Source organism: Oryx dammah, unplaced genomic scaffold (assembly GCF_014754425.2).
Source record: "Oryx dammah isolate SB20612 unplaced genomic scaffold, SCBI_Odam_1.1 HiC_scaffold_26, whole genome shotgun sequence".
Lineage (NCBI taxonomy): Eukaryota > Metazoa > Chordata > Mammalia > Artiodactyla > Bovidae > Oryx > Oryx dammah.
Genome location: NW_024070210.1, coordinates 26,731,975 through 26,751,805, shown reverse-complemented (window position 1 = coordinate 26,751,805; position 19,831 = coordinate 26,731,975). Strand labels below are relative to the sequence as shown.

The window sequence follows — 19,831 nt, the reverse complement described above, 5'->3', positions numbered from 1 at the left end:
AGTTAAGTTCACTTCTTTCCTTAACATGTTTGGATGTGGAACTTTGTGTGTTTTCTATCATCCTGTTAGTTAAGAAGAAAATCACTACCGAATTTTAGCTTTTGCAGAGATCCTAAAGCACATTTACGAGATTCTTAATGTTACCATGTTTTTGTTCCAGACTGTTAATGATTACTTTTCTTGTGACCTTTGTTTGGTAGCACACCCCTCCCTCAGTTGTAACAGACCTGTTCACAGACATTAAAAAGGGGCATGTCCTCCTGGACCTGCTGGAAGTACTCTCAGGACAGCAATTGGTAAGTTTTTAAAATTAAGTCAGTAAGCTTTTAAAACAACATTAAGAAATTTTGTGGATTAAAAAAAAGCACATTTCTGAGTAATATATTTTGCTTGAATCTCATAGCCTCGAGATAAAGGATCTAATACATTCCAGTGTAGAATCAATATAGAAAATGCTCTGACATTCCTAAAAAACCAATCAGTGAGTATGAAATTTACATGAAAATTAGTTGGGGAGATTAATGCTGTGAAATATTTTCTCTTTTCTAACCTGCCTTTTTCTTTTCCAGATCAAGCTAATAAATATTCATGTTACTGATATCATAGATGGAAACCCATCTATTATTCTTGGCCTCATTTGGACAATTATACTGCACTTTCATGTGAGTAGTTTGATATGAAAAGTATTCCTCTTCTAATTACCACAGTATAAAATAAATAAGTGTAGTGCAAAAGTGTGACTTGACGCTAGAGCTTCTTTAGAAATGAGACCCTTTGGAAGTCTTTTCAGGTGAAAACTATATAGCTGACCTTTTGTCACTTATATTACTCTTCAATTGAAAATTGAATACTAAATTATCATGATATACTGAAATAGCATATATGTATCAGCTCCAGCCTGAATAGGACTTGCCATGGTAAATTTTTGTTTATTATTGTTTACTCTGGCAGAAGAGAGAATAGGAAGCTTTTGGAGTAAATTCTGGAAAACTAACCCACTAAACTTGGTAAAAATCTCCGTATTTTTGAGGTCCCTTGTCTGGTCTAATAGTCCTGCAATGTCTAGTTCTGTCCCAAGACTGACTCATAACTTTTCTTTCATTCCATGAGTAGTTTTGACCACCTACTATGTGCTTGCTTTTGTGCTAGGACACTAAGAAAATAATAGCAAATAAGATGATTATAGTCCTGACTTTATGACACTTATGATTGATAAATATATACTTTCAGGCCTGGAATTTTGAATTAGTACATGTTTTGTGGAGCTACTTAAAAAGTTTACATGTAGGTTATCTCCATAATTACTTTAAAAATAACTTTAAAAATTATATGGAAAGCAAGTGCTTGTTTTAGGAAAAATAGAAGGTAACATAACTAATTTATATAAAATTTCAAACAAAATGAGACTTTGTATCATTTCTGTATACCTATAGTTGGTACAAAATAGACTATCATTTGCAAAGTGAAACTTTGTATCATTTCTGATTACCTATATTTGTAGTTATAGTAGAATAATATGTATGAAGATGATGAAAACTAAATTTAGGATTTGGAGTTTTTTCCTCTGGGAAGGGAAGGAAATGGAATTGAATGCACAAAGACAGAGGCTCAAACTGTCTTTTGTTTCTTTAAAAATTATGAACTAAATGTGGTAAAATGTTAAAATTTGATAATTCATAGGCATATTAAATATTTTCCATACTTTTTAGGGTATTTGAAATATAAATTAAGATTTCAACATAGATAATAAAAAGAATGTCATCTAGAATTTCACCACTCACAGATAACCACTTCAATTAATTTGATGTACAGTCCTCATGACATAATATAGCAGGAATTAATATATATATTTGTGCATGTCTGTCTTAAACAAAATAGGATTGTGCTCTCCATGTTGTTTTCAAGTTATCCTAATTATCATCTTTCTGGGTTTATATATATTATAATGGAAGCATGATGTTCTATATTAAAGCATATATTTCATTAATGGACTCTCAAAATGCTCAGTTTTTTGTGACTGTAAGCAATTCCAAAAAATTTATCCTTAAGATAAAACTTTTGCATATAATCTTAATCATTCCCATGAGCCAAATTCCTCGAAACAGCATTCTTGGTCCATAAAGTTTGCAAAATAAAAGCTTTTTAAAATTTTTGTTTTAATATTGTAAATGAACTTTTGGTAAGAGTATAACACACATAGAGGAAAAGGCACAAATCTTAAGTGTAGAGCTTGATGAATTTTCATAAATTAAACACATCCATGTAACCATCATGTAACTGAAGACAGAAAGATAGAACATGGCCAGCATGTCAGAGCCCCAGGTCTTTCTCCCAGTCTCTGTTCTCCTTCCCTATAGATAACCACTACTTTGATCTTTTTTTTTTTTTTTTTGTAGATACAATCTTTAAATATTTATTTGATCATCAGGTTTTGTACCCAAAGTACCCACATTCATTAATTTCCTTTCTCCACATCAGTTTTCATCCCATTTTAGTATTCTACATTAATAATATAAAGTACACATTACTTTCAATAAAGTTAAATTGCCCCCCAAAAACTGATAACTTTGATCTTTATCATTGGTTAGTTTACCATTTTAAACACAATATAAAGGGAATTATAACTGAATTCTTTTGCATACACTATGTAATACTCTTCTGTATCTGATTCATTTTATTTAACATCATGTCTGTCAGATTCATCCTCTTAGGATCTTTCCTTTTCATTGCTGTGTATGAATATACCAGTGCATGAATATACTAGAACTTGTTTACCATTCTGCTGTTGACGAACATTTCTTTTGTTGCTAGTTTTAAGCTGTTACAAATAAAGCTGCTAAGAACGTTCTTGTATATGCCATTTGGTGCCTTTGGTGGCCTCATTTCTGTTGCATATTTATCTAGGACTATAATGCTAGGCTGTAGGGCATATGATCTCTAGCTTTAGTAGATCACTGCCCAACAGTTTTTTGAACTTTTTCTGATTTGCGCTATTATCAGAGTTTGAGAATTCTTTGAGCCAGTTCTCACTAATCAGTTCAGTTCAGTCACTCAGTCGTGTCCAACTCTTTACGACCACATGAATCACAGCATACCAGGCCTCCCTGTCCATCACCAACTCCTGGAGTTCACCCAAACTCATGTCCATCAAGATGATGATTCCATCCAGCCATCTCATCCTTTGTCGTCCCCTTCTCCTGCACCCAGTCCCTCCCAGCATCAGGGTCTTTTCCAATGAGTCAGCTCTTTGCCTGAGGTAGCCAAAGTATTGGAGTTTCAGCTTTAGTATCAGTCCTTCCAGTGAACACCCAGAACTGATCTCCTTTAGGATGGACTGGTTGGATCTCCTTGCAGTCCAAGGGACTCTCAAGAGTCTTCTCCAACACCACAGTTCAAAAGCATCAATTCTTCGGCGCTCAGCTTTCTTCACAGTCCAACTCTCACATCCATTCATGACCACTGGAAAAACCATAGCCTTGACTAGACGGACCTTTGTTGGCAAAGTAGCGTCTCTGCTTTTGAATATGCTATCTAGGTTGATCATAACTTTCCTTCCAAGGAGTAAGCATCTTTTAATTTCATGGCTGCAATCACCATCTGCAGTGATTTTGGAGCCCCCAGAATAAAGTCTGACACTATTTCTACTGTTTCCCCATCTATTTCCCATGAAGTGATAGGACCAGATGCCATGATCTTCATTTTCTGAATGTTGAGCTTTAAGCCAACTTTTTCACTCTCCTCTTTCACTTTCATCAAGAGGCTTTTTAGTTCCTCTTCACTTTCTGCCATAAGGGTGGTGTCATCTGCATATCTGAGGTGATTGATATTTCTCCTGGCAATCTTGATTCCAGCTTGTGTTTCTTCCAGTCCAGCGTTTCTCATGATGTACTCTGCATATGAGTTAAATAAGCAGGGTGACAATATACAGCCTTGACATACTCCTTTCCTATTTGGAACCATTCTCACTAATACTTGACATTAAAAAAAAAAAACATTTATTTTAGCTATTCTGCTATGTGTAATGATTTATAGAAGTTTTAAAATATATTCTGGATCCAAGTCCTTTGTTGGTTATATACATAAGTTGCAAATATCTTCTCTGACTGTGTGACTTGCCTTTTCAATCTTTTAATTAACAGACATTCATAATTTTAATGTAGTTCAAATTTATCAGCTTCTTTTTTTTTCTGGTGGCTAGTACTTTTTATGTCTTTTAAAGAATTCTTTCCCATTGCCAATACCATGGATATATTCTCTTACTTTCTAGAATAGTTCTTCCTAGTAGAATTTTCTGCAATAATGGGAATGTTCTATACTTGTACTGTACAGAACAATAGTTACTAGCAACCTATGGCTATTGAACTCTTAAAGTGTTGCTAATATGTCTGAGGAATTAAATTAAAAAAATTTTTTTAAATTAAATAGTCACATGTGGCTAATGGCTATCATATTGGACAGCACATGTCTAAAAGCTTAATTATTTCACATGTTAAATTTAGATCTGCAGTCTTTCAAGAATGAATTGGTTTGTCTGTACACCTGAAACTAATACAACATTGTAAATCAAATATACTTCAATGCAGAGTTAAAAAGAAGAATAAATTGATCTGTATGAATATGTTATGTTAAAGCAATCAAGATTTACTTTTTCCATATAGCTATCCAGTTGACCCAACACTAATTTTTTTTTCACCTTGCTTTACTGAGAAGTTGACTGAGTTAGGGATTACCAAGGACATTGATAAGCATTAAAAATCTTAACTTACAGAAACTGATACTTTTTGCAGGGGAATGAACGAATATCACATTTTCCCAATAATTAGGATATATAAGGAAAAAAAACATCCCTTTACATAAGGTCTTGGTACTAGGCAACTTTTAAGCAATTGTGTGCAGAATAACTTTCTCATTTCCAGAACACTTTTTGCCTTCTGTTTGCTGTGATAGCAAGTGTCTGCACTTTCTGTGCTTTTCTCTTTTTTTTCAATTGGAGGAAAATTGCTTTACAATGTGTTCGTTTCTGCTGTACATCATGAATCAGTCATAAGTATACGTATGCCCCTCCTTCTTGAGCCTCCCTCCCTCCCAGCCCTCTAGGTCATCACAGAGCACCAAGCTGGGCTCTCTGTGCTATACAGCAGCTTTCTGCACTATCTGTTTTACACATGCTGGTGTATATATTGTCAGTGCTACTCTCCCAGTTCATCCAACCCTCCCCTTTCTCCCGCTTCACGTGTCCACGTGTCCAACATTAAGTGAAGAGACCATCATTTTCCTACTACGCTATAGTATCACCTTCATAAATCAAGTAGTCATGTAGGTATGGCTCCATTTTCAGATTGTTCTGTCCCATTATTTATCCTTGCACCAAGTCTATCCTAGATTTATTTCTGTAGCTGTATAGTCAGTCTTGATATCTGATAGTGTGCTGTCCTACATGTTTATCAAGATTACCTTGGCTTCTTTGCTCTTTGTATTTCCATATAATTTTTCTAATTGAGATGTAATTGAGGTATACCATTGGGTAAGCTCATTGTTAATTTATGCACACAACCTACTGGAATTTTAATGAGGATTGATTAAAGTATAAAATCATTTGGAAAAAGTTGACATCTCTTACATAATGTATCTTTTAATCCAAGAATGTAATATTTTCATTTTTGTTCTGTTCAAAAGATTTAAAATTTTTCATTATGATTTCTCATTTGACTGATGGGTTCTATAACAATCTATGACTTAATTTCCAAATATTTGAAATTTATTTATTATTTTTTTTAATTTATTTTTTATATCTTCACTAATTTCTAGTTTAATTTCAGTATGGTCAGAAAATATAATCTGAATTATTTCAGTCCTTCAAAATTTCTGTGGCTTGCTTTATGGCTCAGGCTGTCAATTTTGGTAAATAGTCTATATTTACATAAATGTATTTATATAAATATACATGCACTGCGTGCCATTTTGGTGCAAGGAGGTTTGCAAACCAGATCAGGTTTGTTCATTGTGTTGGTCACACCTACTATTAATGGTTATTTGGGAAATCTGCAATCATTGAAAAAAGTGTACATCTTTCAATAACACATCTGTTTCTGGATTTGTATTTTAACATTTTCTGTAGGTATTATCATATTGCCCATCCAAGAAATCTGAATCAATTTGTGTGTTTCCAGCAATATATGAATATTCATCACTGACTGTTATCTTTTAAAAACTTTTGCCTGCATTACGAGTAAAAACACTGTCCTCTTGCTGTATACAATTAGATTTCTGAAATGATCAATGAGATTATTTTTCATATACATGAGAGATTTTTTTCTCTCTTGAAACTTAACATCTCCATGTGTTTGACTATTTTTTCCTCTATGTATATTTGTTTTTTAATGGTTTATAATCAAGGATGCATTTTAATTGACCCAGTCTCTCCAGAAATTTTCTTGACTAGCTCAATTAAACTCAGTTGAGTTTTGGTTAACATACGTTGAACACCAGTGAAGTGCTCTGTAAGCATGGTGGGGGGGTGAATAGATGCCTGCCTTCAGTAGTCCACTGAAAGAAAACCAAAGTGTAGCTCCAGATGCCAAATGGCATTGTTCAGAGACTTGTGCAGTGCTCATTTTACCACAAGTAAAATGTTACCATTAAATGATACTTTTAAGATCTTTTTTTGGCTGAAGGTTTTATCTCAATGCTGCTAACTTATGATTCCGTACACATTAACAATTATTATGTCTTCCTTAGATTGAAGAGCTTGCCCGGACTCTTCCTGACAATTACAGTCAGCCTTCCCTGGACAGTGTGAGTGCAGTTGACTCCTCTCCTACCTCAAGTCCTCCAGCTAAGAAATGCTCCAAAGTCCAAGAAAGATGGCGGATGTCTGCAAAGAAGGCTCTTCTCCAGTGGGCTCAGGAGCAGTGTGCCTCGTAAGTAGCTTGCTGTGACCAGGGGAGACACACAGGGCAGCTGTACTACCAACATAACCTTACTGACCTCCAGGTCTGAAAATCTGGTGTAACAGCTACCTGAAAACCTCCCTCTCATAAGAAGAAAATGCTCACTCTCTCCTTCCTCTCACATTGAATTTTTTCACATGTAGATGTCTGCAAGCTCAGCCACTCTTGGTTTTAAAGACCAGAAGGTGGTATCACCTGAGTAACTTACCTCACTCCCATGCCCATGTATAGGTGGCCCATATGGTATACAAATAAAGTAGTCTTCAAATATCTTTTTCTTTAGGCACAATTCCCTTATGCATCTGGAAGGTGGATTTAGATTTTTAAAAGTTTCACCATGCTAGAAGTTCTTTAAAAGTCAAGACTGTTTTAGTTGACTGTGTATTCTTTCAATTTTAGCCTTATATGTGTTCACGGTATAGTTGGCAATAAAGTTAGGAAGGACTTATGGTTGAAAATGTCAGGGGCAGGAAGAAGATTTCCTTTATCTGAGGTGATCATGGAGTGCCTTTCTGAGGGGACCTTTGAGCTGAGACCTGAAGAGATGGCTTTAAGTATATGAAGATTGGAGAGCAAGAGTGTCCAGGCAGAAGAATTAGAAGGGCTATCAAAAAACAGGAATGAGGCTGGTGTTGCTGTGTGTTGGAAGGTAGAGATACTGAAAAATATCCTCTGAACTGAAAAGGAACTTTTAAGACTGAGGAACGATGTGGGCAACTCCATAAAGTGCAATTATGAAGATTATTGTGGGTCACTTACAGGCAGGATCAGGCAGACAGGGATCCAGAGGCACTCCGTGCCCCAAAAAGGGGTACAGGGGGATTTAAAGGGGCCAAAACTATAAAACAGAATCAATTATGAAGGGAGAGGTATGTCTGCACCAACAGGAACCAGGGTTTTTTCCCTCTCCCTGGGAGTCTTGACCATTAACCATCTGTGTCAGCAAAAGGCATTCTTCCAGTTTTCATATCAGATGAAGGCAAGAGAAAAAGTTGATGGGGAACTTATCTGGCTTGGCCACATTCCTCGTGAGCAGGCCAAGCCCGGTCATGCAGAGAGAAGAGGGGATGGGACTAGCATGCCTAAGCTGGAGCTGACAAAATGGAAGCAGTGTGGTCCAGCCACACTGCAGCATTGTAAGAAAGGCGAGATAGAAAGGTGGGAGAGGTCAGGAGGAGCCAAAGCTTGTAAGGCCCTGTGGGCCAGAGTGAGTGATGTTATTCTAAATATAATACAAACTATGATGTTTTTTTCAAATTTTTTTATTGTGATAAAATATACATAGCAAAATTTATCACTTTAACAGTTTTTAAGGGTACAGTTCAGTGACATTAAGGACATTCACCGTTGTGTAACCATCACTGCTAACTGTCTGCAGAACTTTTTTCATCTTGTGAAACTAAAGCTCTGTAACTGTTTAACGCCTCCCAACTCCACCTTCCCTTCAGCCTCTGGCCACCAGAGGTCTACTTTCTTTATCAAAGAATTTCATTCTGCAAGGTTCCTTATGTGAGTGGAATCATGTAGCAGTTTTCCTTCTGTGACTGGCTTATTTCATTCAGCATCATATCCCTAAGTTTCATCCATGTAATAGCATGTGTCAGAATTTCGTTACTTTTTGGACTAAATATTTCATTGTACGAACATGCTACATTTTGTTTATCCATTCATTCATAATTGGTTCTAAGCAGAGGAGTGACAAAGGCAGTCGTCTATCCAGTGAACTATTGACCATTGACTTGGCACAAAATATTGTTTAATTTTTTTCAATGAGAAATAAAATTATTTCTTCCAGCAAAAAGAACTTAATGGTTCGTAGAGATCCAAACTTAGTCAAGCCAACAGATTGTTGAATGAAGAGCATTCAATTTGAGTATCTCTGTCATGTGAAGGACTTTTAAAGACAGATTTCAGGCCCACTTCCAGAGTATGATTCAGGTAGACCTGGGGTTGGGCCTGAGAGTTTCTACCTGCAGTCCAAGTGATGCCATTACTGCTGGGCCAGGGGCCACACTTTGAGAACCAATATTTTGTACTATCGTGAGCCTCTTCAAACTTGGCATTTTACTTTAATTTGACCTTATGATTAAAATAAAATACTTTTCTAGGTTGACTGACATAATTTGATTTGCTAAAATTTAAGTCCTGATGAATAGAGTAGAGGTACTTTGATATAGTCTTTTAAATAGTCTTTTTAATGTTTTTATTCTTTTGTGGTAGGTATGAATCTGTCAAGGTGACAGATTTTAAGTCAAGCTGGAGAAATGGGATGGCTTTTCTGGCTGTCATTCATGCCTTGCGACCAGACCTGATTGACATGAAGAGTGTGAAGCATAGATCCAACAGAGACAATCTGAAAGAGGCCTTCAGAATTGCAGAACGAGAATTAAAAATCCCCAAAATGCTGGAACCAGAAGGTAAAGAAGCTTCTTTCTTTTTGAAACAATGTCCAGTGTGAAGAGGATTTGAAAATAGTATCCACATATGAGCAAACATAACAGCATGATATTTAAGTCCTGGAGGGTTTAGCTTTAAACTCTTTATTAAATTTCATGAAATTAAGAATTTCTACCAATTACTTAATCTTAGTACTTGCAGGAATGATGTTACAGCTGAAAGCAAATGATGCTGTTTTGCAGAATAATATGAGTCTTTTCTTAATTTTCTTTTATTGTGTTCTGTATTGTGTCCTCCTTGATTTGATAATTCTTTTCTAAAATTTCTCAAGTAAGATATTACTTTGAGTTGTCTAGGTAGCTCAAATGGTAAAGAGTCTGCCTTCAATGCGAGAAACCAGGGTTCAATCCCTGGGTTGGGAAGATCTCCTGGAGAAGGGCATGGCAACACACTCCAGTATTCTTGCCTGGAGAATTCCATGGACAGTGGAGCCTGGTGGGCTACAGTCCTTGGGATCACAAAGAGTCAGAGATGACTGAGTGACTGACACTTTTCACTTGAGTTGTCTATTGTCTGTGTACCTCCCTTTTCCTATTCCCTCTCCCTAATTAAAGCTGGACCTCTGTGAGGACAGAAGCTACTTTCTCTGTTTCTTCCTCTGTGGCTGGCCCAGCTTTGCCATTGACTGTGCTCAGTTTTGTTGGATTGTTAACAACAGTAGCAAAATCCTAAATACTGGCTATATTCAAAGAGATAATTATCAGGTTATATTTAACTTCATGAAGTTAAGATTTAAAAAATTCAGTTCTGGAAAAGCACCATACTTTGGATTGCATGGCTTCCTAATGTGCGTGCTCAGTTGCTTCAGTTGTGTCTGACTGTTTGTGGCCCTTTGGATGTAGCCCGCCAGGCTCCTCTGTCCATGGGATTCTCCAGGCAAGAATACTGGACTGGATTGCCATGCCCTCCTCCAGGGGATCTTCCTGACCTAGGGATCAAACATGTCTCCTGCGTTGGCAGGAGGATTCTTTCCCACCAGCGCCACCTGGGAAGCCCCTTCCTAATGTATCCAAAGCTTATTTATTTATTTATTAAAACAAACAAAGCACCAGTAAGGTCATAAAAATGGCATGTGGTGAAAGTTACAATGAACTAACAGGTCAAGAGGTACAAATTCTAGTCTCGGCTCAACAACAGGGGTGTAGGTCAGTGTTTAATATTAGGCTCTCTGAAACAGGTGTCTACGTGTGTGTGTGTGTGTATATATGTATATATATATATATGTTTAAAGGATGTGTAGCACCGTTTACAAATAAAAATATGTGATGCACTTTATTAGTACTTCCATATAGCCCCCAGATGCCTTTGTTGATTTTTGCCAAACTCATATTCATCTGTAGCCAACCTCTGGTTGCAGTTGCTGAACCGGTATAGTTCTGACATCAGTGTGGGTGGATAACTTCCTTTGCATTAATGAGTAAGTGGAACAGCAAAGAATCATGTCAGAACTTCACTTGTTCTTCAGTAATGTGAATAAATTTTTGCTGGAAGAATACTGGAAGAATTTGAGTTTTATTGTAGTCACAGTTTGACAGCTATAAACAGGACATACTTTTAAGGTTAACCTACATTATTAACAATTTCTCCATCTCTTTCTTAGCACTCAGAAAGTGTTAGTCTCTCAGTTGTGTTTAACTCTTTGTGATCCCATGGACTGTAGCCTACCAGGCTCCACTGTCCATGGAATTCTCCAGGTAAGATTAAGATTGGAGTGGGTAGCCATTCCCTTTTCCAGGGGATCTTCCCAACCTTGGGATTGAACCTGAGTCTTTCTCATTGCAGGCAGGTTCTTTACCATCTAAGTCACCAGGGTAGCCCTCTTAGCACTCAGTTCAGTTCAGTTCAGTCGCTCAGTCGTGTCCGACTCTTTGCCATCCCATGAATCACAGCACGCCAGGCCTCCCTGTCCATCACCAACTCCCGGAGTTCACTCAGACTCATGTCCATCGAGTCAGTGATGCCATCCAGCCATCTCATCCTCTCTCGTCCCCTTCTCCTCCTGCCCCCAATCCCTCCCAGCATCAGTCTTTTCCAATGAGTCTACTCTTCGCATGAGGTGGCCAAAGTACTGGAGTTTCAGCTTTAGCATCATTCCCTCCAAAGAAATCCCAGGACTGATCTCCTTCAGAATGGACTGGTTGGATCTCCTTGCAGTCCCAGGGACTCTTAGGAGTCTTTTCCAACACCACAGTTCAAAAGCATCAATTCTTCAGCGCTCTGGCTTCTTCACAGTCCAACCCTCACATCCATACGTGACTACTGGAAAAACCATAGCCTTGACTAGACGGACCTTAGTCGGCAAAGTAATGTCTCTGCTTTTGAATATGCTCTCTAGGTTGGTCATAACTTTCCTTCCAAGCAGTAAGCATCTTTTAGTTTCATGGCTGCAGTCACCATCTGCAGTGATTTTAGAGCCCCAAAAAATAGTCTGACACTGTTTCCACTGTTTCCCCATCTATTTCCCATGAAGTGATGGGACCAGATGCCATGATCTTCGTTTTCTGAATGTTGAGCTTTAAGCCAACTTTTTCACTCTCCTCTTTCACTTTCATCAAGAGGCTTTTTAGCTCCTCTTCACTTTCTGCCATAAGGGTGGTGTCATCTGCATATCTGAGGTGATTGATATTTCTCCCAGCAATCTTGATTCCAGCTTGTGTTTCTTCCAGTCCAGCGTTTTTCAAGATGTACTCTGCATAAAAGTTAAATAAGCAGGGTGACAATATACAGCCTTGACGTACTCCTTTTCCTATTTGGAACCAGTCTGTTGTTCCATGTCCAGTTCTAACTGTTGCTTCCTAACCTGTATACAGGTTTCTCAAGAGGCAGGTCAGGTGGTCTGGTGTTCCCATCTCTTTCAGAATTTTCCACAGTTTATTGTGATCCACACAGTCAAAGGCTTTGGCATAGTCAATAAAGCAGAAATAGATGTTTTTCTGGAACTCTCTTGCTTTTTCCATGATCCAGCAGATGTTGGCATTTGATCTCTGGTTCCTCTGCCTTTTCTAAAACCATATTGAACATCAGGAAGTTCATGGTTCATGTATTGCTGAAGCCTGGCTTGGAGAATTTTGAGCATTACTTTACTAGCGTGTGAGATGAGTGCAATTGTGTGGTAGTTTGAGCATTCTTTGGCATTGCCTTTCTTTGGGATTGGAATGAAAACTGACCTTTTCCCGTCCTGTGGCCACTGCTGAGTTTTCCAAACTTGCTGGCATATTGAGTGCAGCACTTTCACAGCATCATCTTTCAGGATTTGAAACAGCTCAACTGGAATTCCATCACCTCCACTAGCTTTGTTCATAGTGATGCTTTCTAAGGCCCACTTGACTTTACATTCCAGGATGTCTGGCTCCAGATTAGTGATCACACCATCATGATTATCTGGGTCATGAAGATCTTTTTTGTACAGTTGTTCTGTGTATTCTTGCCACCTCTTCTTAATATCTTCTTCTTCTGTCCATACCATTGCTGTCCTTTGTCGAGCCCATCTTTGCATGAAATGTTCCCTTGGTATTTCTAATTTTCAGAAACAGCAAATCAATACCTCATTTGCTGATTTTCTGAGGTATCAATCTTGCCACCAATGTGAAGTCACTGAACACATTGGGGAAAGATGCACAGCAGTATATCATTGTATATTATTTCTATCTTACAGATACTATAAGCATAGCCCCAGGAGTGTGGATAAGTAAAATGCAAAGAAATAGTTGAGTACTGATGAGTTTTGAGTATTTATTACCCATTTTAATATAATTTATATAATTGTACATTTATATAATTTAATTTTTAATGCTGTGTTTAACAACTGACTTATGAAACTGCTGAAAATTTAACGATCAGCTCTCTCAAGCTGGTATAAGCACATCACTGACTGAGTTGACTATGTCTTTGTCACTTAACCTTTCTGGTTTTAAATAGCCTTATTAGGATATATTCACATACCATACGGTGTACCCATTTGACTCTACAACTGAATGGTTTTTAGTATATTCACAAAATTTTGCAACCATCATTACAATCAAATTTAGAACATTCTCAGCATCCCCTAAATAAACCCATGGAACCCTTTAGTAGTCCCTCGCCATTTCCCACAACCTCCCAACCCTGCCAACCATGCCTTCCCCCCACTCATAGCCCTGCTGCTGCTGCTGCTAAGTCGCTTCAGTCATGTCCGACTCTATGTGACCCCATAGACGGCAGCCCACCAGGCTCCCTCGTCCCTGGGATTCTCTAGGCAAGAACACTGGAGTGGGTTGCCATTTCCTTCTCCAATGCATGAAAGTGAAAAGTGAAAGTGAAGTCGCTCAGTTGTGTCCGACCCTTAGTGACCCCATGGACTGCAGCCTTCTAGGCTCCTCCGTCCATGGGAGTTTCCAGGCAAGAGTACTGGAGTGGGGTGCCATTACCTTCTCCAACTCATGGCCCTAGGCAACCACTAATCCACTTTCTGTCCCTGTAGATTTGCCAATTCTGGAAATTTCACATGAATGGAATCATACAAATACCTGGCCTTTTGTGATTGGCTTTCTATATTTTATTTTGCTGACAAAGCAAGAGAATTTTGGGGGGGAAGTTTGCCTGGGTGGGGAGCAGCGGAATAAGGAACCCAGGAGAACTGCTCTGTGACTGACTTCTTTAAATTAGCTTAATGTTCAAAGTTCACCCATAATATGTTGCAACATTTATTGATACTTCATTTCTTTTTTTACTTTTTGATATACCTTATTTTTAGGAACAGTTTTAGATATACAGGAAAATTGGGAAGGTAGTACAATAAGTTCCTGTATACCGGACACCTGTTTTCCCTATTGTTAATATCTTAGTACAGTACGCTAGTTACAATTAATGAGTCAATATTGTTATATGATAATAAAGGCTGTTCTCTATTCGCCTTTTCTCAGTTTCCTCCCAGTGCCCTTTTTCTCTTCAGGATCCTGTCAGGACATATTACATCTAGTCATCATATCTCCTTGAGCTCCTCTTGACGGTGATGATTTCTCAGACCTTTGTTTTGTTTTGTTTTTGATAATTTGATAGCTTTGAGGATTACTGTTCAGGTATTTCGCGGGATGCCTCTCTGCTGGAATTTGTGTTATGCGTCTTCTCAGACTGTCAGCTCGACAGCACTGTTGATGTTGACCTTGACCTCCTGTCTGAGGTAGTATTTGTGAGGTTTCTCCGCTGTGAAGTTACTCTTTGTTTCCCCCGTCCCATACTCTCCTCTCTGGAGGGAAACCACCAGGCACAGCCCACACTCAGGAGAGCTGTGCTCACTCTCCTTGAGGGCAGGTTGGCTACATAAATTATTTGGAATTCTGCACAGGAGATTTGCCTATTCTTCTCCATTTATTTACTTATCCAACTATTTATGTCACTGTAGACTCAATGCCACTTTATTTTATTGCTCTAATTAGAAAAAATTCCATTCATGGGCAGTTCCTTACTCTGGCACTACAGGATCCTCCAGGCTCATCTTCTGTACTTCCTACTGGGATCAGTCATTCCTCCAAGGAGCCCTGGTTCCTTTTATTGGAGAATGGTATTGGAAACCAAGGTCTGGGTGCTGTGTACCGTCACTGCTACTGATTCTTACTTTTTTGAAACTTAGTTGTTTTTGTAGAAGTTAAATTAGGTGATATTCCTAAGTTAGGCTAATGGTTCCGTATTTCTATAATGTTAGGTTTGTTATTAGTCTGATTTCTTGTTGCTTGTTAATAATCCTTCTTATTTGACCTTCACCCATCACTTTCATGCATTGGAGAAGGAAATGGCAACCCACTCCAGTGTTCTTGCCTGGAGAATCCCAGGGACGGGGGAGCCTGGTGGGCTGCTGTCTATGGGGTCACACAGAGTTGGACACGACTGAAGTGACTTAGCAGCTTAGCAGCATCTTCTTGTTTTTTCCTGCCTCCTTTATTTTTCTTACTTCTTTTTGTTTTTTTAATCTTTTGTCTTGCCTTATTGACTTTTCATTATCTTTTAAAAAGTTCTTCATTTCCCCCCATGCTTTGCTCTATTTCCTATTTCTGTTTTTTAACTGCTTCTCTCCTTGTGTTTGCTAAGTCTTTATTACTAGTATTAACTATTTTCTCTATTCTAGTATGTGAAAATAACCATGCAACTAGAGGAGTAAACAATTTAATCAAAACAAATTTCTACTGTATAAATGATTTCCTATAATTCATTTTATATAGTTTAAGTAATAGGTCAGAAATGTGAAGTACATCATGATTATTTATGCAGACCAAATACCAAAGTCATATTTGAATAAGGGAATTATCTTTTGAGACAGTCTTGTTAATACTTTTATTCACTATGCATTCCTTCTTATCCAATGAAAATATTTTAAAGTATCCAGTTAAGGTGATATAATTATTTTAGGTATCTTGATATTTATATTTTTTCCAATAAAATAACTCATGGGAATCCTTTCTTTATTGAAGCCCCACTCCTACCTTTTTATTGATTCTTTTTATGTGCTTACCATCTTTAATTTTATTGTTTGGATATAGATTAGTTTCACTTCTTCTCTCAGCTGACTTAAAGCACTCACTTGGAAACATGTTTCCTAAAGCATGCCTAGTTTGTTGTATTTGTTTGTTTTTCTCCTAACTGCAAGTTCCTTGAGGGGCAAATAATGTCTTAAGGCATCTAGTGTCTACTCAGGAGTCTAGCATCTACTTGCTGAATGGAGGGATGAGACAGTCCCTATGAGCAAAGTCTGAGCCTTACATATCATGCTTGTGACCTGCATTTGTTGACGCTCTATAAATATTTTTTAAATTGAGTTTAACAGAATTAATAAACATAAATTTCCTTGTCAGTTTTGTCACTGGACATAGCTAAAGACATCCCCAAATTATGTGTTCCTTTTATCTGTAACATATTGCAATCTTTTCTTTTGATTTTGTGAATTACTTAATTTATTATAGGCCTGGAGATGTTCTGCCCTTTAATTAATTTATAATATTTTAAATTTTGTGTAAATCAGCATTTTCCAAATTTATTTCACCATGGACAATTTCAGTGCAACACAAAGACTGGCCCATAGAAGGCTCTCAGTAAATGTATTTGTTCCATGAATGAATGAATGAATAAAATCTTGTGGATGTTTTGAACAGATCTTCTATACAACATATACTCTTTGAGATTCTTTACTGTACAAGTGCAGAGACCAGTGTGTCAGGAGTGAATTCCGTTTGCTCTATATTCTTACACTCCTGGAGGAGTTCCTGCATTGTGTCACCAGAAAGAAGAAGGCTTTCCTTTTCCTTTTCCCCCTCCCTGACTACTTATGTCCTCATACATACAACATGCACAGTGACTTTTTTATTATTGGGAAACCAAGGCTGTGCATGTACTCCTGCCAGGATTCAACCCAGCTCCATCTGACTCTAGATCTAAACTCTTAACTACTGCATGGTCTTGGAACAAGGGTGAGTGTGCAGAGATTGCGTGATTGGTTGACTGGTTTGATTCATTTCAAGTTCATTTCAATACTTTTCTTGAGTATTACAGTAAACACACCTGTAGCTGATTGATACTATGGTGTATTTTGCAGATGTGGATGTTGTTAATCCTGATGAAAAGTCGATCATGACCTATGTGGCACAGTTTTTGCAGTATTCAAAGAAGGCACCTGGGTCTGGAGATGAAGCCCAGGTATGTCTTTATAAGTACAAACCAAGCTCATTTTTGTTGTACCCTACTAATGGTTTAATTTTTACCATAGAGGCATAATTTGCACACAGACCTTAAGAGTACAGATCAGTGAGCTTTGACAAATGCATATACCATATGTCACACTTTAATCATGACGTAAAACATTTCTGTTACCCAGATGTTTCACTGTGCCTCTCTGTCCGTACTCCTCTACCCTACGCAACCAGCACTCCAGTTTCTTCCATGGTAGATTAGTTTTGCTTATTTTTTTTAAAGTTAAAAGCAGTAATTTATTAAACTTTGCTGAATTACCTAAGACAACATTCAGATAGGTACTATATAGGACAACTTATAGCAGGCTTTAAAAATATTTTAGAGATATCAGACTTTTATCTATTGTAATTTCCAGCAGCTTTATTGAGATACAGTTCATATACCATAAAATTAAATCATTTAAAATATACAGTTCAGTGGTTTTAGTATGTTTACAAAGTTGCGCACCATCATCACAGTCTAATTTTAGCATATTTCCAGTTTACCTGTTTTTTAGCTTTGTATAAATGGAATCATTGTGTTCCACTCTTAATCCTTGTTTGTTGAGAAAAATCTGAATTTCCATCAGATTTTTACAGTTTTTTCCTTTGACTTTCAGTTAGTTACACAAAGTATTGTGGGTGGAAATTTCATAAAAATCACTGAGCTGAAAGTAAACAACCTGCTTCTATATGGATAAATGAGTGCTGTGAATTTAGTAAACTGTTTTTCAATATTATTTTTAAATGTAAACTACTTCCTCAGACATGTAAGCATGCAGTCATATTACTGCATTTTGTTTGACGAATTTAGGACCATGTTTTCCCAACTGTTATGTTTGAGGCACCAAGCCAGATTGTTGCTGACTCTGGAAGAGAGACTCAAGCTGAGACTTGGGCTTATAAATGCACTTCATTTATTTCTGACCTGCTGAGGAGCTTCTTTTTTCTAATTAATTTTCTTATTAAAAACTAAAAAATTCAACTGTCCATGAAATCAGATGCAAAAATATACAGAAACTCTATTCCTTAGTAGGAAGGAAAAAGTAAACGAAGGTTAAAAGAGAGTAGAAGTAAGATGTAATTTCTTTTGCTTTAGCCCTCATCAGTAAACTTTGCTTCTAAATGTGTGCAAGCTTACCACCTAAATGAGAATCTAAATGTTGCTCATTTCCATAGGATAGCTTAACCAAAGCCTTTAATAGTGTTATTTGTAGCATTTTAAATTGTTCAAGATGTTTTGATGTCATTTATTTAGTAGATGTAAACATTTCTTGAGTTACCCATGTTTAGGTTTATTGGAAAGCAGAATTCTGAAATGCCTGTTATAAATAATTTAGAATAACATTCTCTAAAATTGAAGAATGATAGAAGTGAATAAACCAAAAGCTAATAGCTTGATTGCCCTGGTTTTTTTTAGCACTTTATGTTCAGATTCTAGTTTCAATCCATTTTAAAATTTAAGGTGCTACATGAGCAAGCAAAGTCCTTCTTTGACACAGTGAGTCACTGGTGTATAGTGATTACACTATATCACTGATGTTTGAAGTTGTTAATTTTGTTGTTAAAAAAATCACAAAGTCTATTTAGGATAGACTTTTAAATGTGTGTGTATGGGTGTGTGTGAATTACAGGGAAAGGTGAAAGATGCTATGGTCTGGTTAGCTCTACAAGAGAAGAAGGTACAGAAAATGCTAACGGATTCAGAAAATGAGACCTACTGTAAAACGTATGAAGTAAGTATGACTTTAAACAGCAGTTTTTTTGTGGTTTGCTCTTAGGGAAGAGTAGGATGTTTTTAGAAAAAAAATGTTTCAGAGCTAATTTATTTAAATACCAAATTAACTCCCAAGTTTTAATGCTGAGTTCTAGGGACAGAGCCTCTGGAAAATCTTGTTAAAGTGCAGGTTCTGAATCAGTAGTTCTGGGATGGGGCCTCAGACTCTGCATTTCTCACAGGCTCCCAGATAGTGCTGATTCTACTGATCCTTAGAGTACTTTGAATAGTAAGGTTTCAGTGTGGAAATTGGCAAACTGGTCTCTTGACCCCACCACCTGTTTTTACGAATACACTGTTATTGAATATATTATATTATAATATATACTGTATATGAGCCATGCCCACTGAAGTATTGTTTGTGACCTCATTCTCATCACATTGTTGAATAGTAATAGCACAGACCATACGGCCCAAGACACAAAGCCCAAGATGTTTGCCATCTTGCCTCTTACACTACACGTTTTCCAATCCCTGGTTTAGAGCAGAAATACACTTTTCAGAAAGAATTTGAAGGAAAAAAAGATTAGGAAATCAGAAATGGAGCCATCCCAGAAGTACAGTGCAGGGTTTCAGCCAGCGTGTCCTTTGGGGAGTAATAACAACCGATATTATCACCATATATTGAACATTTGCTACACATCAGGCACCTTGCTGACAAGCATATTACATGTTATAACATCTTGCAGAGTATGGTACTGTTATTTCAGTTTTACAGATGAAGACAAGACTTAGGAGGACCAAGGGATTTATCTAAAGTTACATAGATACTATAAGGTAGAGGTGGGATTTGAATGAAGTCTAGCTTTAAAGCTAGATGCTCTCTTGGCGTCCTGATGCTTCTCCAGGGTAAGCAGTTATTCCCGGTGCCATCTTGAAAGAGAGTTAACAGGAGCCAACGTGAAGGCCCACAGGTCTGTTTCTCAGAACCCAGCCTATGCAGACTGTGCTCC

At 37.4% G+C, this 19,831-nt stretch overlaps 1 protein-coding gene across 5 annotated transcripts in view; it reads left to right on the top strand.

Moving 5' to 3' along the window:
* Nucleotides 1-19,831, top strand: part of SYNE2 (spectrin repeat containing nuclear envelope protein 2) — a 323,973-nt gene that overhangs the window by 77,612 nt on the left and 226,530 nt on the right. For all 5 annotated transcript variants that reach the window (XM_040226258.1, XM_040226261.1, XM_040226260.1 and 2 more), the window contains exons 4-10: nucleotides 201-296; nucleotides 404-481; nucleotides 570-662; nucleotides 6,739-6,920; nucleotides 9,171-9,367; nucleotides 16,969-17,069; nucleotides 18,736-18,837. In XM_040226258.1, the coding sequence (XP_040082192.1) occupies nucleotides 201-296; nucleotides 404-481; nucleotides 570-662; nucleotides 6,739-6,920; nucleotides 9,171-9,367; nucleotides 16,969-17,069; nucleotides 18,736-18,837 (849 nt within the window). The remainder of the gene's footprint in view (nucleotides 1-200; nucleotides 297-403; nucleotides 482-569; nucleotides 663-6,738; nucleotides 6,921-9,170; nucleotides 9,368-16,968; nucleotides 17,070-18,735; nucleotides 18,838-19,831) is intronic.